Here is a 22,285-nt window from a genome sequence, read left to right as displayed (position 1 = left end):
TTTCGATTTTTGTGTTTTCACATAATCGCTCCCCAAAATGCTTCTTTACTTTACATTCAAATTTTCACATTCGTGCACATTTTTGTAGATCCTAAACATTTCAAGAAGACCCTTGTTGTATTATCATCACCTCGTGCCCGAAACAAATGCGACTCTCGGGGGTTTATGATGTTATCGTGCAAAGCTATAAGAGTATGACGATAAGTTACGTTTCAGATCGATCAATTACGCGCGAATTGTTGTGACTCATCCCGACTCCGAAAAAGGAACAGTCTCGACCATGAGATAGACACATGACTTCCTCTTGCGGGAGGACGAAACGCTGTATTCAAATGACCTGGTGTCACGGGGGTAATACAGAACACTCGAGAGAAGGCGCAAAAGTGGAGGGAAGGATAGTGGCGCGGAGCGGTGTTAGGATTAGGTGTACAAACACAATAAAATAGAGAATAAAAAGTGAGAAAGAGAAATCAAAATACAAGATTTTATTTCGGTCCACCCTTAAATTAGAGCTACGTCAAGAATAACCTCCCACTTCTTTGTTACAATTCTTAATTACAAGAGAGAAAATGTATAAAGATCACTCGTAAGCTACTCATGGATTCAAGTTTAAACTGCCAAAAAAATATAGGCCCAAATTACAAAAACCCTCTAGCATCGCAAGGCCATGACCTCCTACGACCCGCACTGAGCAACTTCCGAGCCTTGCTTGTTCACTGGAGAGCGAGACCCTTATGCGTTCTCGTCAATAAGGAATATGAATCACATCTCAATAAAGTGTTAAAAGGCGCGAGAGAGGATAATAATGACATTGTTGTCGATAAAAAAATATTTTTTTATTGATTAATTATTTTAATGGATCTGAGTAATTATTTTAAAAATATATATTTTTCATATTATGTATTTTTCGCCAAACAAATACACATGAAAAAGAACAAATATTTCTCACTTCTAGTCCATGCAAACCTCGGACGACATCTTGTCCGAGCACATTTTCATTTTTACGGACGCCGTCGGCCGACGTCGGTCTCCCGTCGCCACAACCAAAGCTTCAGACCGCCCTGCTCATCTCGCACGGCCACTTTCTCACTCCAATTCTCTCTCTCTCTCTCTCGCCGCAACCGCCATGACGACCGCCATGGGTCCTCCGCCTCCGAGGGCCTCTCAGCTCGAGCCCGACCCGCCCGCCGAACCGGAAGCTCCCGAAACTCTCCCGGAAGAAGAAGAAGAAGCAGCAGCAGCAGCCGCAGCCGCGGCCTCGACGATCTCCTCCGCCTCGGTCGCTCCGATGGCTCCGCCTCCTCCGCGAAACCTTATACCCTCCTCCGCCGCCAGCGACGACCCCGACGCCGACGCCTCGAATCCTGACGACGGCTCCGCGCCCGAGAGCCGCGCGGCGAAACGTCCGGGCGCCGCGGTGCCTTACGCGATCCCTCCGTGGAGCGAGCCACCTCGGCACCAGTTTTCCCTAGAAGTGCTCAAGGACGGCGCGATTATCGATCAGCTCAGCGTGTGAGTCTCTTTGCGTCGTGCCTTGAGTCGTGGATGCGAGTTCCTACGAGTAGCCTTCAATTTACCCCACGCTCTTTTCGCGTCATCTGAATTCAAAATGTGTTCGTCTTTGGGATTTTAGGCACGAGAAGGGGGCGTACATGTTTGGACGGGTAGATCTGTGCGATTTCGTGCTTGAGCACCCCACCGTATCTCGATTCCATGCTGGTAATGCGACGATTCCTCTTTGTGTTTTCTCTAAAATATTTCTTGTGGACACATCCATGCCGTTCTGCTGAAGAATCTTGAATCTTTTGCTGGCTAAGGGCAATTGGAGAAAGGAATTGCTAAAGACTGACCTTAATTATGGCTTAAGTTTGTAAATGAGCTGTTAAAAGATGTTTGCTCAGGATGTGTTCTTCTGACTGCTTGGTTTCACCTCTTTTGCTAGTTCTGCAATTCAATGGGGAAGGAGATGCGTATATATTTGACATTGGGAGTACTCACGGGACCTTCGTGAACAAGAACCAGGTACTATAGTGGCAAGTAACTCTTTACTTAATTCAGACAATTGATCACGACCAGTACATAAGTTGGATTGCTGCTAGGCACATGGCATGCCTTATGTCTCTGGTTCAAGACCCCCTTCAAGTGCAGTTTTATTGTTTATTCACAAAAGAGACAATTTGCTGCTGTAGAGAGTGCATAATATCTTCTCTTAAGTATGCATTGCATCCCATGGTTTTTATCGATAAATTTTTTGCTTTGAAATTGCTGAAGGAATTAACCGTAATTTGATTCATAGCGATTTTCGAAAAGAATCGTATGTTTATGTGATGTATAGTGGGAAGTTTCATCTTAAAACAGCCGAAATATTTTTTGTCTGTTGTATCTAAGAATTTCACCAAAAGTCTGACGTGTCAAGAGATAAGACAGTATGAAATTTTTTAGAGTACATAACTTTCCTTTATTTGATGTAGCTCTGCGGATCCCAAAGTTTCTCAGAGCCACCTGATAAAGACTTTGAATTGTTCATGGGTGTTTCCAGATACTTCTCTGTTTTATATTCTTGAAATATCAATTTTCACCATCAGCAGAAACTTAAATTTTCGTGCTTCTACTAGGCAATAGGAGCAATTCTTATCAAATTTTGTTTAATAGGTCTTTCTTTTGCCTTTAAACAGGTCAAGAAAAAAGTATACGTGGACTTGCACGTTGGTGATGTTATTCGATTTGGCCAGTGAGTTTCTCGATCTTTTTACTTGTAATTTCAATCATTTTCCATCTCTATATGTTCCCCCTAGCCTTCGTTGCCTGAACCATTTGTTCTAACTAGGCCAGGTGGACCCGTGGATATAATTAGTATAATCAGGAACTGATCTCAAGTCTTGTATGTGTCAATAATTTATTGCTGAATGTACATATCATATAAGATCTACTTTTAAGCTGATTACCTTACGCCAAATCTCCTCAGTTGCATTTGACAAGGTGTATTGATATAACAAAGGGCACGTTTCTTTACGAAAATGGATATACTGGAGCATAAAATAGAGGGCACTTGATGCTTAAGGTGTATGTTCGTGTTTGCTTGACGCAATCATGAGCGTTATTGTTCCTTTGCTTGTGCAGATCTTCACGGCTGTACATATTCCAAGGTCCAAGCGACTTGATGCCACCAGTAAGATTTCCAAATTCTATACTTTTCCTTCGTTGATATGATTAACGACTTTCGCTAATTGAGCACTATAGCACATTAATGAAAGAAAGCTACTAGGTTTGTTCTCTATTACTTTTGGTGCCATGGTCATACTGATAGAGTTTTTATTTTTCTTATTATTAACTTCGGTAAAGCACTACCCGCCGGAACATTTTGAGATATCAAAATAATATACAGGATTCCAAAAAGGCGTAATTTTGTTATCGGTATTACATGTGACTGAAGAATCACTGCGAGAAATACTTTGAACTAATTGAGTAAGTGTACATGTAATGTATATGAATCAATTGGAGGAGGCAGATGGGTTCTAACGTCATTACAATCTGGAACTGTTTGAAGCTTTTCAATTTTTCTTTTAGGCCCAGCAAAGAGGTATGCCTCCTATGAAGCTGAACAAAAGTTCAATGGGGCCCAATAGTGTGCTGGAGAAAAGAAGTTATTTCGGATAGTATCCTTGGTGATGCCTGCCAAGAATTATTATTATTATTCAGGAAAAGAAGACTTAATACGTAGCTTGTCCGCACTGCCAGAGCTGGCTCCAAATGACTGCGGAACTGACCATTTTATGTTTATATAAATGCCAGATCAATACAAAGTAGGGACACTTGGTTAATCCATTTATACCTTCTTCAACGAGCTTTAGCTTTTCTAATTCGCTTGACATTGTCCGTTTTTAACTTCATGACTATTGTTGTTTAACCTTACTACACAAAAACAGAGAATAGAGGTTCCTGTTAGTGTGGTAATGCAGTTTTTGTGTTATGCCCTTGGGAAGTGTAAATTTTTTTCCTCGTTTTAACAGGAGGCTGACGTGAAAGTTATTAGAGATGTGAAAATGCGAGAAGATATGCAAGACAGGGAAGCATCTCTTCGACGGGCAAAGGAGGAAGTGTATATTGCGGATGGTATCTCCTGGGGCATGGGAGAGGATGCTGTTGAAGAAGAGGAGGTCTGTGAGAAGTTACTTTTTCTTATGATGCTTGCAGCTCTTATTTGCCCTTCTATATGCAGTTTCAGAAAAATATGGAAGGATATGCAGTTTTTTGTGCTTCTATCTAATGCGCTCAATCTGTTTTTTATTATGGCATTCAGATGAGTTGTTCAAATGGTTCCCTGAGTTCTCATCAAGTTTGAGTTCAGGCTTTGTTGTTAGAAATCTAAAAAAGATTGATTATTGAACTTACAAATGAGCTGGGCGACAGGATGATACAGAGGAAGTGACTTGGCAAACTTACAAAGGGCAGCTCACGGAGAAGCAGGAAAAAACCCGTGAAAAAGTGTTGAAACGAACTCAAAAGGTCAGGGTTTTTAGTCCATTATGAATTTTGTTATTGTTGGGAATGTTTATATGCCTCTGCTTTTGAAGCATGACATTAAATTTCTTATCAGTCAGGTTTTTCAGTCCATTATGAATTTTGTTAGTGTTTGGAATGTTCATATGCCATTGCTTTAGAAGCATGACGTTAAATTTCTAATATCAGTCAGGTTTTTTAGTCCATTATGAATTTTGCATGCATTATATCAATTTAGAGCCTCTAAACACTAATCTCAAGGCACAATAAGAGCGATCAGTTTAAAGTAATAAAGGTCATGCCCAAACTAAAAGTGAACCATAGCCAGAAAGCACAAGCGAGGAGAAGCAGGTTATAATACCCTTTAGAGAGCAAAAATGCTTTGAAAGCATATGAGATCATTTCATGAAAGAGAAAAGGCTATAGAATATCATCAGAGGAGGGATTAGTTTTTTTTTTTTTTAAATTATCAACTACTCTGAGATGACCACAGCTTTCGATCTTAAAGTGTACTCTGTTGGAAGAGATCACATAGCTATTTGTCATTTTTTGGTAGCATCATTTATTTTTTGGTCTGCGTGATGCTTTGTGACATCCAAAAACTTAAATTCAAGAGTGGGATCCTTCAAGTTGTATTTTGGAAAATGTATTTTTTGGCCAAATTGCGGTAAGGAAAATTTGTTCTATGGTTTTTCTATGACAGGGAAAAAGGTCATTGTGTAGGGGAAAGAAGTAAGACAGTTTAAATCCGATAGAGGACTCGATACCAACTAGAGCCTAAGGAGCTAGAGGATCGATGTGGCCTACATCACTTAGAAGGTTGTGCAAGCTGAATATAAGTCATTCTGTGATCAAATATGTAGAGCAAGCATTGGGTTAATTCTGCTATGGCCACTAAACTTTAGTTGAATTTTGCAATCAGGTTTCTAAACTTTGATTTTTATTACCTAGTATACTAAAGTTTCACTCTTGCAATTGACGCACTTTGACTACAAATATTCGGGCAAATTGCTTACATGATAGACATGTACCAATTTTCTCAAAGTCTGGTCATTGTCACGAGGCACCATGTTAGTATGTCGCTAGAGAATTGGCCGGATTGTGATCAAAGTGCATGAATTGAAAAAAGAAAAAAGAATGAAAGTTTAGTGTATTGAGTTATTGAGATCAAAATCCATTGACCTGATTGCAAAATCGACTGGAGTTCAGTGACCACTAGTGAAGCTTACCCATATGCTTCGTAGTATGTGATTTGGCCATCCAATAGTCAAAATGATTCGCCTGCATCCTTGATTATCTTTGATCCTGTGCTGTGTGAGTTATATAGTATGGTTACAGTCATCTACTGTCGAAATGATTTGCTTGGCGGTTGCTCATTTTTTTATTCTATCTTGCTTTTGATTTAAAAGAAAATTACAGAACCTCAATATTCTTAGCTTCAGTGTAGTTTCCCGACTCACTCCTAGCAAACGAAACACGTGTATAAATTTCAACTCTTGTTTGGACATTTGATTTTGAGAATTGGTGGTAGCTAGCAGATCAAATATGATCAACAGAAAGATTGTTGTCACTGTTGAAATATTAAGCTCTACAGTTTGGAATGCTTTTTATCTTGTGTAATGTGTGAATCTGATTGCTTGCCCCATTTATTTTCAACTGTAGATTGCTCACATGAAGAAAGAAATAGATGCTATTCGTGCTAAAGACATCTCTCAAGGCGGACTAACACAAGGACAACAAACTCAAATTGCTCGTAATGAACAGAGAATTACTCAGGTAATGTAAACATTACTGGTCTGGTTCTTTTCAATTTGATGTGATCATTTTTCAGTTTTTGTCATTTAGCAAGCAAATATTTCCTTCATTTCTTTGAATTGACATTGCAATTTTCTTTTTCTGTAGATCTTGGAAGAACTTGAAAGCTTAGAAGAGACCCTGAATGATAGCATACGAGAGAGTTTAGGCGCTCGTACAGGAAAGTTATCCCACGGCACAAACAAAGGAACAACTGAAGACGAAGACGAATATTTGAGGTATCTCATAATTGCCAGCTTCTCTTTCTGACTTGAAGATTTGCCATTTAGCTGGTAAAAAGGGAATTAAAACCAGAACAAGTGATAACTGGGGCTATAATTAGCTTTCAAAGGAATAAAACTGGGACTGCACCATCGAATTTAATGCATGTTTTTTTGGTTCTTTTTCAGTGATGACGATGAATACTATGACCGATCAAAGAAAAAAGCAAATGTCCCTAAGACTGCTCAAAGCCAAGCCATAGAAACTGCAGACACTCTTCTTGACAAGAGGGATGCAATCAGGAAACAAATAGAAGAGAAGAAAGAGCTGCTTCTGAATGAGAAGAAGAAAATAGAATCAGATACTGCAGCAGAAACTGAAGCTGGAGATGCACTTGATGCTTACATGTCTGGGCTTTCATCTCAGCTTAGTAAGTAATTTCACTAAAGGAAGTTTCTTAGTGCACTGTTGTTTGATCAACTTGATTAAGACCATCTTGCTTATTTCCTTGTCGCCGGTTCTCTGTTTCTATTTCAGTCCTTGACAAAACTACGCATATCGAAAAGGAAATATCCTCGCTTCAGTCTGAGTTGGATCGGATAGTCTATCTCTTGAAGTTTGCTGATCCAACAGGAGAAGCTAGTAAAAGAAGAGATTTGAAAGTGGAAGAACCAAAATCTATTGCTTCTGATAATCCTTTGGCCCCTATTGAGAAGCATATTTCGTCAGAAGCAAAAGAAAAAAATAAGCAGGGGAAGTCAGCTAATGGCGCCAGATCTGAACGAACTATCAATCAAAATGCCAAAACAAGCAAAAAGCTGGAAGATGTGAAGACCCTCGAGGATAAGGCGGAGGAAAAAGCTGTTCCATATACTGTTGTAAAGCCTCAGTGGCTTGGTGCCATAGATGATATTCAAGAAAGAGAAACGCACAAGGAGCCAGAAATTTCAGATATCCCTGATTCTGATCAATTTGTTGGTTACAAAGACAGGAGCAAAATTTTGGCTGGTGATGATTCACACGCAAGGTCCACTTCAGGGATTGAAAGTGCATGCGGTCTCATTATTAGGAAGCGGAAACCTGAAGGCAGTGAAGACAAACCCAATGATCATTCTAGCTCTTCTGCTAGAGGATCTGAACTTGCGGTAGAGGATGCTGTGGCATTGTTACTGAAACATAAAAAAGGGCATTATTCATTGGACGGTGAAGGAAATGAAGATATGTCTAGCGGACAACCGTCCAGCAATGATGTGAAAAAGCCTAAACGAGTTCTTGGTCCCGAGAAGCCGTCTTTTCTCAATGCTAGCTCGGATTATGAATCATGGGTGCCTCCTGAAGGTACACTTCTTTACTTACCAGTTCATTATATCAATTTGGAAAAACCTGAATTTCTAGACATTTGCCAATGCAGGACAATCAGGTGATGGACGGACCTCATTGAATGATCGTTACGGTTACTGAGATATACAGCTTTTGGTTGCCCTGTCTGGAACTTATGTTGGAAGCACAGCTTACCTTTATATGCTTGGAGACGCATTTAGGATTCATAAGGATCTCGCGATAGCATTGGCTAAATTTTGAATATCATCATGGCTGTGCAGTTACTAACTAAAAGGGGTCATAAACTCAACCTGCCGATGGAAAATGAGAATTGTGGTGCTTATTTATGGTTGTAAAATGGATGAAGAGTTGCCCCCTGCCTTTGCATGATGCTTTCTACTCCAAGAAATAGCGACGTGTACTGGTGCAGGCAGGTTGATGGTACAAAGACATGACAGCTGATAGTAGACATAATTTGGCAAGAATTGCGAATTTAGGTGGAGTTAACTGGAATGAACAATTATAGAGCAGTGCAACTTGAGATGCCTAAGACTCTCCAGATTCTTCCGTTGGAATTGGGATGAACTCAAGGCATACCATGGTGACATGGACAGTTCTGTAGCTAGACCTTTCTATAGACTAAACTGCAGTATATTTAGGAACAGATAGTGGTGGTAAGAAAACTCAAAGTAGTGTTCTAAAGGATTGGAAGTTTATAGTGGCTGGTCAGCGTCTGCTGTACCAACTCGTTAACTGAGTGAGAAAACAATACAAGGCGACGTTAATTTTCATGAGGGAATGCTGCATGTATCATGCATGTATGTGTGTTTAAGAACTGCCACATGCTTGCCCGATTTGGCGGGTGGAAAATGTTCTCAGTTACTTACCATATTTGTTCGAGCTTTGGTATGCTGGATGCTTATCGAATAATGATCCGGTGAGCTCATCGCTGTGAGCAACCATGTCGAAAGTCAAATGCGATGCGACAGGTTATTTCTAGGCATTATGAAATAAATATCAATTATGGATGTCATGCAGTTGATCTTAAACTTGATCAGGTATGTATTTGCAATCTTAAAGTGCAACTAATATGAATGGTTATAGACTTATAGTATGACTAAAATCATAAAGCCATGAGAGTTGGGCACAGTGATGGATGTTGCCCTTTAAAATACATGCTTCTCCGCAAGGTATATGTGCGAGAGCATGCACTAGCCAAAAATCGGTCAATTTGGATGAGACTTGCAAATAGTTAATGAGAAATTGGCAATTTATCAGCAGCCATAGATTTTGTTCTCTTGGCCTGGTCATGCTGAATTTTGACTGCATGCACGGCTGACCACTTCCCGATCCCCGCGGGCTCAAAAATGGGACTTAAAACACTTTTTTTCCGGCGACTCTCTCTTTGTTCTCATAATGAATTCCGGCTTTCAAAGTCACACTCCACGCTCTGAGCATTAGCTGGAAATATGGTAACAGCCAGAACAGATCAACAGAAAATGTTCTCCCAGCGGTTTCACCGAGAGCTGTAGTTTACAATGCCCCACCATCTGATACTTTTGTCAAAGAACATAAGAAAGGGAAAAGGGCCTCCGCAACTCGAAATTGGATTTTCACTCATGCCAACAAAATTTGTTAACCTTTTTACATATGCACAAAACAATGAGTTTCATGATACAACAAATCTTATTCCTCCTTTTTCTACACTTTACATTGAGAGAGTGACTGATGGCATATGTCCTGAGCACCACAAGAAGTCTTTAAACATATGTACTTGACAATTACAGATAGTAGCGGGACAGTCCCTAAGCACAGGAAAGCAGGACGAGTTCTCTTATCCTCGTAGATCGCCTGGCTTCTCTAGTAAAATACCTGGATCTCATCCACAGTGCTGGCCGAAGAAAGAGAGGCTGACATTCCCCACAAGACGCAAATTCCCAAGTCAAGCCTGACATCCCATGATCGGTACTCTCATCACTTTGGAAGTTTTGTATGTGTCATGATTTCGGTATCTCCATGCATATAAGGCGGCTGAACTTTCAAGTTTTTGAGATCCAACTCATGCCTGTCTAGATGAGGACAGCTGACTTCTGGTGAAGTCTGATGTAATTCGATACCAAGGCCCAACATATCATAGTAACTGGACAGAGATCCGATGGCTCCGGACACGTACACGATGTACACGTTGCATGATGCAAGAACTCCTACAGGAGACCTTTTGACAACCCTCAAGTCAAACTATAGTGATATGCGTCACGCAACATGGCTGCTACCATAGGGGCACAGGGCCATGCCAGCTGAGTACAAATTGAAATCCTCATACTGGATTAGTTGAAGAAATAAGGCGAGTCGAGAACATCTTTTAGATTATAGTCTCCTCGTTCAGGCAAAGGAGGAAAAGATAATGAAGGGAAAGACTTCTGAAAGCTCTCCAGCAACTGCACCCAAACAAAGAAGGATCAGATGATTGAGGTCGTATTTGACGAATGTATAAGAAAAGTGTATATATTTGGATTTCAATGTTTATAACGACTTCCAATTCAAGAATATGCAAAGGGACAGCTTCTGACTAGTAAAAGAGCTCCACTTTTGCAGGTGACTAACCAACAAACAACTATCCTTATTGTTTCTCCTTTACGGGTTGGAAAACATGTGTGTGTAGCTTACCCAGACGTGCATGCGCAAGTGTCCACTTTTGATGCATGCATGCACAACTAAGCAAGTTCGTGCTATGAGTTTCAGTGCTGTGTAGAACTTTGCCGTGCCTACTAAAAAAACCGGGAGATTGTACACAATAAAAGAAACAGCAAAGCAATTAGCAAAAAATTAATCTTGGTTTAGCTCAAAAATACTACTCTGGATTCCACACATAAATTTTACTGGGTATGATGTGAAAAAATCAGACCGGATTACCAGGGTCAGTTCAGGCTTTCAAGATGCTGTGCCTTTTAAAACAGACCTATAAATGAGATGATAATATTCCAAGGCTTCTAATGTTAATTTAAAAAAGGTCAACTTACTCCGATCAAAACTCTAGAAAAAAGATTTTTTCCCAAGTAGATATTCCATTTTTCGATAAATAAAGAATATCCAACAAGGAAGATACTGTACATTTTCCAAGATCGGAGTTTCGTAAAGTTCGACAAATTTCTCCCTCAATATCCTATTCATTTCATCCACGTCACATGCATGTGTCCAGTAGGAATCGTGAACCCCTGCAATCATATGAATTGATAACCAAAACCACATTAGTAGCAAATATGTAATGAGGAAGTCACATATAAGGAAGACTCGGGGAAAACCTGCAAAGTTCAACCCTGACTTCTTGCAGGCAACTGCTGTCATCATCATATGAGAACCATCAAGAGAGTGCACAAAATTTGGGGGAAAAGCTGTTCTCTGACGCTTGGTCAGGACCTACAAGTAATCACCAGCAGCCAGAAACTAAGGTAGAATCCAAAAAATTCGATCTCAATTTTAATCTCAACATTATCATGGGAAAAGTGAAATCTGTGAAAACCCTGGCTGTAATCAAGAACCAGAAACTCAACATGATTGTCACAGAAATAAGGAGGAAGGCAAAGACAGGGAAAAACCCAGTGCAACGCATAAGATTCAGGTTGTAATCCTAAAACTTGCTCATTCCGAATTTTGCAAAATATCCAAAACTCTTCTCTTCAAGTCATAGAAAAGCTCTATTCGGGAAATATCACGAAGCCACCATCAACTAACCACCAAACCCCAAAAATGATGCCAATAGTAGTCACTTTCAGCCTCTGAACAACTTACAACTAGTTTTAAAAAAAGCGGAGATCCTGAAATGATCTACTTTTAATTACTCTTCATTGAGTACTAACACCTATATCTTCTTTCGTACCAGAGTAGACATGGCTTGTGGGACAGTAGATCTATATCCTTCTCCAATCCAAAACCACTTCATCACTAATTGATCAAATTTGACTAGCTGAATGATGATGCCTCACTTTAGCACAATCCTAGGGCATAAGGTACTTCAGATTGTTCCTTTAAAAGGCTCGACCTCTACACTACCTCAAATATTTAGCTAGACAATAGAATGACAGGACAATATAGAATAGCACAGGTACTAAACAAAAAAAAATTTAACATTCTGAACTTCCTACTATGGCTAGAAATTGATGGCGCGCCTGCATTAATGCTCGCAAAACCAGACTGGAAAGCATGCGTCGCCAATATTGGTACTTGCACAGCAATTCCGCGAGAGACACACTGATGCATCAATGGTTGCTTTCTCATTCAAATGATTAATTGATTATGAAAGCATTGAAAGGCAAGCATGGCTGGAATAGGTCGTGGGACTTTGCCTAACACCCCTCGCACGCGCAGAGAGATAGAGAGAGAGAGCTTGGTTCATCATATTCTTCACATTAAATGCGCTGTTCATAATAGTAATATGGAACCTCAACTAAGTAACTGTTCAAGCTAATAGTCCAGAAAAGCACAGCCAAAATTGCTATACGATGCATAATTTCACGACTTAGCAATTAAACCGACAATTGTAGAATGACCCCACAGGCTAGCAATCCTTTCAAGAAAAATGTAAGATTATCTTACGAGTTCCATTATTTTGCTCACACTAATTGATCTACACGTCCTACAGAATCTCCGAGATAGTTTCTTCAATTAGATTTGTAAATATAGAAAATATAAAGGGAAAAAGCCACAAAAAACCCCAAACTATGTCCACTATGATACATTTACCCTTAACTTTTTTTTGCAACATCAAAAACTCCAAATTATACGCACTGTGACACATTTACCATAACTTTTTCTTGTGACACAAAAAACCCTAAACTTATACTCATTTGATACATTTACCCTCCGTTAAGGTTTCGTAAGATAAGCTTCCAGCCAAAACAATGTTGTTCTTATTTCGCTCAAGTCACGCGGGCGCCATATCAACACCATTTGCCTTCCGTTGTCCATGTAGGTAGATTTTTGACAATGTTCATTGATGGTACTTTGATAAAGGATATATGTGTCACGCAGGTACAAATTTGAGATTTTTGGTGTCACACAAAAAAAATTTAGGGTAAATGTGTCACAGTGGGCATAGTTTGGGGTTTTTGGTGGCTTTTTCCCAAATATCAACCCCGTCTTTCTCTAACAACTTAAGATTTAGAAAGGCCATTCAATAGCAAGATTAATTGTTCATGCAAATGTCAAATATACCTAAACTTTTAGTCAATGACTTAATGCCCCATCAATTCCCTTACACCTCATCAAAATGGTAATACTAGGACTGCTAAACTCCAGTGGAGTATTCTTATTGCTGACAAGTTACTTTATACTCAATATTTAGGATTTCTATGCACTAAAGAGATCCTCGAGCAAACAAGATCGTGGTGAAAATTCTTGTTTAGATGAGTACAAGATGATAGGTAAATGATACATAGATAGTCACAACAAAGGATATCTACATCAATTACAGCAGGAAGGGGATGGAATATTGAAAAACAATTACCTTTTCAGTTTCTCGTTGCAATGTCAAAATCTGAAGTGAAGTTTTAACCTGAAAATTTTTAAAAACTCAAACTTCATATTGGGATTTGCATATTTCGAGTTTATTAAAGAAACAAAGACAAAGATACTCACAAGATGTCTTCCTACTCTACGGTAAGGTTGCACCACAGGAAGCCCAAGGGGAGTTGTCCACCGAACTGGTTGATTCTCAGATGCAATAATCTGCCTCAGGAAAAAAAAATTGAAGTCAGTGACCAACGAAGACTCGTATAAATTGAAAAAGGACAAAAAAACACAGTGACCTTAGCACAGTCACCAAGCCAGCTCATAATACTTCTTGCCGCTTCAAACATCTCCCCTAGAGCAGTTAAGGTGGTCTGCACAACCATAAATGTCACAGCATTGTCATTCCAACAGCATTGTTTTCTTCAATCCATATCCATGTTAAGCCAACAATCAATCAATCAATTCATTTTACTTTCAGATGGCTTTGCAATAACTACAAATAGCCAACAAGTGTCGCTCCACAAACAACCACAGCAACAAAACTGAACGAAGATAAACAGTACAATCACCCCTACCTTTGCAGCGTAGCAAGAAGCACGGAAAAGTTCTGTATCATCCATAATCGCACCACGTTCCTTCAACCTCCTCTTTATCTGATCCCGCGCACCAATATAAGTGACACCATATACAGACGTCATAACTGTCTGCTTCACCAACTTTCTATCAACCTGGCATGCCCAATTATGAGCGTCAGCTGTCAACTACTAGAGAATATCAGGTTTATGGCAGAAGTACCTGAATAGCACTCCTAGTCCTATCATCTTTCATCTAACTGATGAATGTATTAGAATAATAGCATACAATCATCTTTTATCAGAACAATTAATCGTTAACCCCAACCAAAAGTTGAGACTGGACCTGATGAATTAAGGTTCTTGCGTGCAATGCATCTCGAAACACAGCCGGATCTTTTTTTGCATCCGTTTGCATTATTTCAAGTACTCTGCACAGGGGAAACATCCGATCATCCCATTTGCAAGTATATTTATCAAGAGAGCACATGGAGGACACAAACAGAACAAATGACAAAACTGAAGCAGAACATTTACCAGCTAATAGTTTTGAACCTTAACTGCACTAGATATTCCAGCAAAATTAATTAAAAAAAACACGGGAAAAAGATGCACATGAAGAAACAGAAATATAAGGCAGAAAAGTAGAAAGCTTCTATTTTATCACACTCATCGTCCCTTCAGATTCATCGATAAGATTATTTTTACCTAATAATTACATTATACACACCTTTTCAACCTATCCTTCAACTCATGGTGACAATTAAGGTACATAAACAGATCCTCTAATGGATTGGAGGATACGAGACAGACCCATCAAGTACTTGGCAGCAGAAAACACTAGTTCAGTTAACTCTTGATACTGACACAGCAATGTAATGAAGGCTATAGAACTTACAGTAAGCTTTGTCCTCTTCTTCCAATTCCTGATTTTCAATTCCACAAATTCTCAAACCTATACTAAAATCATCAGTGGTGACCATTTGTTCCATATTGGGTGAAGATTTTTAACAAGTAACTAGAACTATTATTTGCATCATGATTTTAATAACTTGATATGCATGGGTCAATGGAAATGGAAGTTTAGTTAACCATAACTTAAGTAATTAAGTACAGATTGACCTAGAAACCTCTAGATTCAAATAAAATAGGGAAAATTATATTGCACCATTATGGTCTATACAAACATAAGTCCATCTTCTCAGTGAATGAATGCTGCATTGATTTTGAAGGCAGAATTACCTATTTTATTCCGGTAACACAAGCAGCATGGCTTCTGATGCATGTAATTAGCTCATTTGATGATATTCATTCTCAGTATATAGAAAGGGACTGATATACACCTTTAACAGGAGGCGATATTCAGGGTTTAAACAGAGTATGTATTCCACTTTAGTCAAATCACAAATGACACAGTATAACTCACTCTCTGAGATTCATCCAAAATCAACTGTCGCGTCAATGCAACTTGTTAAGGAAGATTGATGAAGGCTCCGTTTGTTTCGCGGACAATGAACATTTGGAAAACATTTTCCTGAAAAAGATTATTCTTATAGCTTGAAATAATTAGTCAATTGAAAATTTTTTCATTATCGACAACAATTTACGTTTAAACAATTTTGTGGACGATGAAAATATTTTTTGTTCATTTATTTTTAAAAAAGATACGAGTGATCATTTTTAGGAAAATGTTTTCCAAATTGTTCATTTTCCGCAAAACAAACGGAGCCGAAGTGTAATTTCTAGTAGGCAAGCTAGAAAATAATGATCCCAGCATAATCTCTAGCATACAAGCTGGGCGGTATGTAAATATGATAAGCTACTTCTTAAATCTTTTCTAAGAAACAATAATTACAACGAAATTAACAAAAAGTATTTAATTACAGCTTTAGTCAAAGTGGCAGATACTGTCCAGGAACAGGTCAGAATGTGTATTTAACAGAGAAAGTGCAGCTCCCTTAAATATAACACCGGAGTAGAAAAGGCTGGCTGCATGAATATGAAAATGGCTTACCGAGCTGCTATTCCCGAGTAAACATCAGCAGGCTTCTCTCCTGCAACCAAATTGACAGCATCTGCACCCAACTGAATGCAGAATTTTCCTTGATCAATCTCAAAGAGGTTTAGGGTTTATAAAAGCCAGATCACACAATCATATGCATGCAGCATAGATGTGATAGCCATCTTGGATTATTGAGCATAAACAAACACAACCGAAAGGAACTATCCTTATCCTCTGATGTCTCGGTCGTCTTCGCCATCAAGTATATATGCACTTCTCACAAGGCCAGGCGATGTGATACAATGTGCTAAAAATATTAGGTGCTAATAGAAACCCAAAATGAGAGGTACAAGGTGCAACATGAACACCTGACATCATGGCAATATTTTGCTTTAGCAGGAAGTGATTCCACACTTGCATGATCAACAGAAGTACAACAAATATGATATCCATCACAAGAGCAGAAAAGTTCTACGGATTCTTCCATAACAAAGCCTTATTTTAACTTTAAACTGATTAAGGTTCTAATCATTGATAATCAAAGTGGACAGAAGAGAGTACAAAGCATAGAAAATAACTGATACAAAAACGCACATAAAGCTTTAATTTGGGAGTCCCATTTGACCCATAACACCGATAAGGCCTACACTACTTCTTGGTTATAAGAGTTATCTAGAGTTATCTTCTATCTGCAGAGATATACAAGCAGACACCAGAACTTGATACTTAACTTTGAGAAAAAGGAAAGAGCTATTACCTTGTCTCTTCCGAGGGCAGCATAGTGTTGCAAACCATTGCAGGAACCATCCTAGAGAAATAAGAAAACGATAATTTAGACAAGTATATAATCATTAATCTGAGAGGGGGGGGGGGGGGGGGGGATTGTATTTTTTGCGCTGAGAATAACAAGTGTCAGTTTCTAAATCATTCAAAAGAAATGACTAAATTTGGTTCAAGTTATTGTCAATTCACAAAACTGAGCAACAAAGAACATAATGACAATAATTTCACCAAAATAAAAACATCAAAGAATTTTCTCATACACGGTGCAGCAATCTGGGTACTTCCCTTCCCATACACTTCCAGTTACCGCAATTTCCCTTTTTCTCTTTTATATTAAGTACCGTGCTTCCTAAATTCCTCTTAGTATTTTGAACAATTTAAAACTTGCATTCAACTAACTGGTGCTTCTTTGCCCTTCAGAAAATATTCACAAAGTTGTGCATGAAGTATCACATCTCTTCTGCTTGTGTTCCCATCGCGTTGCAAGGGCCAAGAAAATTTCTAAAAGCAGCCGATAAATGGAAGACTGCTCACACACCTGGTGGACGGGTATATTTGATCTAAAGGTCTCCGGAGAAGAGCTTCTTAAAGCTTCAGTGAGATTAATGCAAACGGCCAAGCATTGGAATGGGTCTTCAGCATTCAACCACCATCGCTTTCCTTCAAGAGGCAGGTCAGCAGAATCAAATATGTCATCCAAGTGATTTTCTGTAAATGCTAATCTTCCCTCATGAGACAATTTGTCCACTCCACCAGCATATAAATTGGCTAAATGAATTTTCAGCCAGCGCAAGCCTGACTTCCCAAGGGGGCGACTCTCAGCAAACTCCAAAATGCCACGACATAAATCTGAACCAAGATGATTTAAGTAGGGGTGCATGGGGTAGGCACGACCACGGAAGTCAAGATTATGAGGATAATAAAAACCCTCTTCATCCTTCATTTTTCTTGCAACCTGTAAGGCGAAAGTAACTGCTGGCATCAATTGCAAAAGCCGTGTTTTTTTTCTTTTTCTTTATTCTTTCAATGAGACTGCAAAGTGTGTTCTTACTGCAAGTTTAAGTTCTATGTCACAACGCTGTGAATGTCTCTCCCTGTTTTCCTTTCTGGTGGATTTTACTTTCCACTTCCATTTTCTTATCTGTGTTTCATCTTCAGTATCTGGCTTGTCCGGCAAAGCTATCTGTCATGACAAAGTTCACAAAGAGTGGGAACTTGTTCTCAACTGACACTTTATTTCGGAAATAGTTTGGTAAGGAAGAAGTTACGTGCAGAATAAATGTTCTAGCAAAATAAGTTTCATATGACTTACATCATCACGGTCCACAAGATCCGCAAGGCGGCCCCCACTATTCCATATCCTATCCACAACAGAAAGCAATCTTTTGTTGACACGCCATTTAGTAGCCCCTAATATATCTAAAGCCTGTAAAATTTGTTATAACAACCGATCAACAGAATAGTCATCAAAGGAGCTGTGAAGACATTTCTTCATATATTTAGAAATGTGCAACGGACATGATGACACTAAGATGTTAATAGTACCTGGATCATTCCTCTATATAAGTATCTTAATGAATCAAAATAATATTTGGTCTTTCGCAAACCTCAAATACTGGTTGAAGTTGCTGCAGAGGGGCCCTCTTAACCGCTTCACGTTGTTGTCTAACTCCATGCGTGCGCATGACGGAAGAAGGTAAGAACAAGTACGCCCCTTTGTCATAACTGAGAGAAGGGGGGGGGGGGGGGGGGATGAATGCCATTGTCAATAAACCGTCACCTCAGAATGAAACATGCAATCAAAAGGAACGCAAATTTGATCAGGTCGGATTGAAAACATACCCTGTCCACTTGACGGGTGGTACCAACATCGGCATATATGGAATCACCATATGTCTTGCCTGCTCAAATAGCAAAGATATTATTCATTGAAAATGAAGAAACATAACTCATTTTACATCCTAAAAAGAAGAAGATCGGCCTAAAAAGCAACTCACAAGTAAAAACCTACAACTTCCTTTCCCCAAGGAAAAATCTATGAGTAGCATGGAAGCATTATCCTATGGGAGATGAGAAGTGCATTTACTTACTGTTCGTTCCAGGCCTTTGAGAACTAATGGGTCGCACTGGATAAGACCATATCTTCTGCTGGAACTCCTGGGATTAAAAGAAAAATGCCTATTTAAGATTGAACTACATTGACAATCACCAAAAAGGAAAGGAAAAACGAACCCTCACTTTTTATCTCTTGTAACAGTCCTGAACGTATGCACAAATGCAGGCCGTATATCAGGTGGATCTTCGGCCAATTGATTAGCAGGAGGCTGTATGTATGCAGTTTGTATCAACAACTCAATCAGACGGCTTCCCACCTGAGAAATGAACGGAAGTAATACCTCGTTAATACAAAGTTCATGAAAAAGAAATAGATAACCACTTACTGTCCCCAAGCAACATGTTTGTTCACAAGTACATAAACATACAGCAGTAACTGTAAAGTTCTTAGAAAACCTTAGCTTTCGCCTCCTGGCCCCAGGGTTTCAAATCATCCTGTCCCTTCACTAGCTTCTGCACAGCCGGTAATTTACGTTTTTTTATCAGATCAGTGACTTTGTGCCTTAACTTCTCTTGTAACTTCTCTTGCTCCTGGGATGCTGCATTTGTTCCATCTCTTCTGTCCTCATCATCTTCTTTTACCTTCTTCTTTTTTGTTTTCTCCAAGAAACTTTGTATTCTAACCTGACAAATTGCAGAAGCTATGATGATAAGAAATCAGTCTGGAGGAAAAATTATGCCCAAGGCATAACCAAGGAACCATATTTTTATGGTTTAGCTGGCGTGGGGCACATGAAAAAAAAAGATACATGCTATATATAGATCATGAAAAGTTGACGTTTGATTTCTTCATATGCACCATGGGATTGCATCCTTTTCAGTATTCATGTATACAGATGAGTAACATGTATATCAGCAACCCAATCATGCACGCTTCTCTCATTTCCACCACAATGACTTGAAAAACGATAATCAGAACGAAACCGCTCCTAAAAAAAACCCCAATTATTGCGGCCAGGGGAGGGGAGGGGAAGAGGAGTCCACTTATCACACCAACATCCTATGGGTCGCTTACACCAGATGACAGCCATTTTACCCAAAAAACCCTCACACTTGTTCAGTTCTTCTAAAGTTCTAACGTGAACCTTCCATTTCATGGCACAATCACAAATTGATAACAGAAACTTCCATTACTCTTGATGGCATAAAACATAATGAAAATGAGCAAGCAACAACAGCCACGAGAAGATGGTTGGCTCAGATAGTAAAAACAAAAGGACATCTATATTAGCATCAATTCACGAAGGTGTGTCGCCACAATTTTCTAAAGTAAAATATGGGAAAAGCATTTGAGAAGTTATTAGATTCTGCAATTCCTTGGGCTACAAAACCTAGATATTAACGACAGTCTTGAAGTTGGTCTAAGTAGTTTGCAGTTATTACATATCAACTCGGCACAGCTAGAGGGAAAAAGTATGTCTTACCATATAGATGCAAACCTCCCTTCACAGGAATCATTGAGAACGGTTCTTTATTTGAAAAGGAAAATAAACAAAGAAATTCAGGAGTACCAAATTGCTGCGAAAATCGAAACAACTAGCGGCATAAAAGTATAGATTAAACAGGGTTACCTCCTGCTCAACCGCGTCGCCTATCGTGCAAGCTGCCTGTATAACTCGGGCGTGGCCATGGCCATGTTCACGTCCAGTCATCATCAGCGCGATCAATTTATGCATCGTGATCACTGCCATCATATCCGCCGGCAACTGATCGAAGAAACGCGCATAAGCAGTCTTCCTCTTGCCCGACCTGTAGGACTCTTGCTCATCGGCAATGGCATTCCGCAGAGGCTCGAACCAGCCTAAAAACAGAGACTTCATATACGGCAGATTCGGAGCCAGCTTGTGCTCGCACATATCATTCAACAGCTCCTTATACTCATTGGCCGCCCGCTGCCACGCCTCGCACTCGGCCTTCACTTGCCTCCTCCTCAGCCTGTGATACTTCGTGCTCCCCATTCCTCTGGCGGCCAAATTCCGCTGCCTATTCCAATACACCTTCTCTTTCCTCTCCGCCTTGGTCATCTCCACCAACAGCTCCTTCACCTCCTCCTCCTCGGCAACCGAGACGTCCTCCTCTACATCCGTCGAAGACACCACCTCGGCCTCCGCCACGCTCGCGTACCCCTTGGGGCAGAACCCATTCAGCCCCAGCCCGAAGCTGGGCCGCCCCGCGAAATCCTCATTCGACGAGACCTCCCCGCCCCGACCACGCGGGAGGACCTCCGGAAAACCCAAGCCCACCACCGACCGCCCCATCTCGAACTCCTTGAGCCTGAGCTTACCGGAATCGGCAGCCGGCTCCGGAGGGAGGCCGAGGAAGCTGCAGGCGCGGGAGCAACGGCGGGAGCCGGCGGCGGCGGCGGGGACCCGCCTCGGCACCCCCGAGACGGCGAGCCTGGCGACGGTCCGCCACATGACCGGGGACGGGCGGACGCGGGGGGTCCGGCGAGCGGCGATCGGGAGGAAGGGTACGGAACGGGAGGCGGCGAGGAAGGGAATGGGGGGCTTAGAGATGGACATGAAAGTGGAAGAGAGACGGAGGAGGAGGAGAGAGCGAGGGTGGAGTGGGCGTAGCGGCAGGGAACTTCATAGAGCGCGGCGCGACGAAGAAGAAGAAGAAGAAGAAGAAGAAGAAGTAGGGAGGAGGAGGAGGAGGTAGGAGCAGCCGCGCCGACCTTAAAACCCTGCTTGAACCTTTGGCTGTGTCGCCACACTCATGCCGGTTTCTCCCCTCCTTTCCTGCTTCTTCTAAATGGTCCATCAACTTTCATTTAATATACAACATGATCCTTAAATTTTTAATTTATTTAATACGATTTTTGAATTTTAATCTAATACTGTACATAAATTATTTTCACACAATATAGAGACTAGTATGAATATATGTCAAAAGTTCAGGGGTCACGTTGAATAAATTGAAAGCTTTAAGATCACATTACCTATTGAGGTGAAGTTTAGGGACCGCGTTAAATAAACTGAAATTTCAGTGACCACATTACACATTGAGCCAAAGTTTATAAATCATTTGTGCCGTTTTTTTGTGTCATTTTCTCTTATTAACAAAGCTTCCTTCTCTTGCGGATTTATGGAAAAGAAATAACTGTTTCTTTTTTCTAATGAAGCAATTTATACATGGACGACACTCATGTGGCATTTTATAATACTCGAGTAAAAGTTCTCTGAGGTTTAACTTATTTACTCATTGGAAATATATTTAATGGTTTTTTGGCTGTGAAATTATGTCATTTTTAAGGAATGCAACTATTAGTATTCGTACCCCCATGTATCTCACTCAAGCGTCGTAGTATTCACCTGTATATTTGCCCATCGGTTAATGAAAGCGCTGTCTCGTGCATGTTCATTTGGTACCATGCTATGTCGTATCTTATCAAAATAATTTCATTCAGGCATGTGCATGCAAGCAGAGCCACACTCGATATGATATGCCCGACACTAGGCCTAATGAA

At 40.2% G+C, this 22,285-nt stretch overlaps 2 protein-coding genes across 4 annotated transcripts; one reads left to right on the top strand and one right to left on the bottom strand.

The window, feature by feature from the left end:
• Positions 1-1,005: 1,005 nt before the first annotated feature.
• On the top strand, positions 1,006-8,725 carry LOC115687451 (uncharacterized). Its single transcript, XM_030613036.2, has 12 exons — positions 1,006-1,512; positions 1,634-1,719; positions 1,943-2,022; positions 2,676-2,731; positions 3,121-3,169; positions 4,011-4,157; positions 4,411-4,506; positions 6,163-6,276; positions 6,403-6,533; positions 6,705-6,946; positions 7,054-7,854; positions 7,928-8,725. Exons 1-12 carry the CDS (start codon positions 1,127-1,129, stop codon positions 7,975-7,977), a joined length of 2,238 nt encoding a protein of 745 aa, XP_030468896.2. The 5' UTR covers positions 1,006-1,126; the 3' UTR covers positions 7,978-8,725.
• Positions 8,726-9,467: 742 nt separating this feature from the next.
• On the bottom strand, positions 9,468-21,553 carry LOC115687445 (DNA-directed RNA polymerase 2B, chloroplastic/mitochondrial). Of its 3 annotated transcripts, none has more exons than XM_056313672.1 (19): positions 20,388-21,553; positions 19,213-19,440; positions 18,940-19,073; positions 18,792-18,858; positions 18,544-18,602; positions 18,309-18,426; positions 18,014-18,127; positions 17,753-17,884; positions 17,240-17,656; positions 16,676-16,726; positions 15,931-16,001; positions 14,263-14,347; positions 13,920-14,072; positions 13,641-13,715; positions 13,471-13,560; positions 13,340-13,387; positions 11,139-11,253; positions 10,857-11,051; positions 9,468-10,274 (listed from the first exon to the last, which is right to left on the bottom strand). In XM_056313672.1, the coding sequence occupies exons 1-18, from the start codon at positions 21,336-21,338 to the stop codon at positions 10,870-10,872; spliced, it is 3,090 nt and encodes a 1,029-aa protein (XP_056169647.1). In that variant the 5' UTR covers positions 21,339-21,553; the 3' UTR covers positions 9,468-10,274; positions 10,857-10,869. The 3 variants fall into 3 exon arrangements, with proteins under 3 accessions (XP_056169647.1, XP_030468884.1, XP_056169648.1); XM_030613024.2 differs by having other exon boundaries at positions 10,948-11,051; positions 20,388-21,552; XM_056313673.1 differs by lacking the exon at positions 10,857-11,051.
• Between the last annotated feature and the right edge of the window lie 732 nt (positions 21,554-22,285).

Source organism: Syzygium oleosum, unplaced genomic scaffold, assembly GCF_021117445.2.
Source record: "Syzygium oleosum isolate NSW1041296 unplaced genomic scaffold, Sole_v2.1 Sole_v2.08, whole genome shotgun sequence".
Taxonomy (NCBI): domain Eukaryota; kingdom Viridiplantae; phylum Streptophyta; class Magnoliopsida; order Myrtales; family Myrtaceae; genus Syzygium; species Syzygium oleosum.
This window is presented reverse-complemented; position numbering and strand designations above follow the sequence as displayed.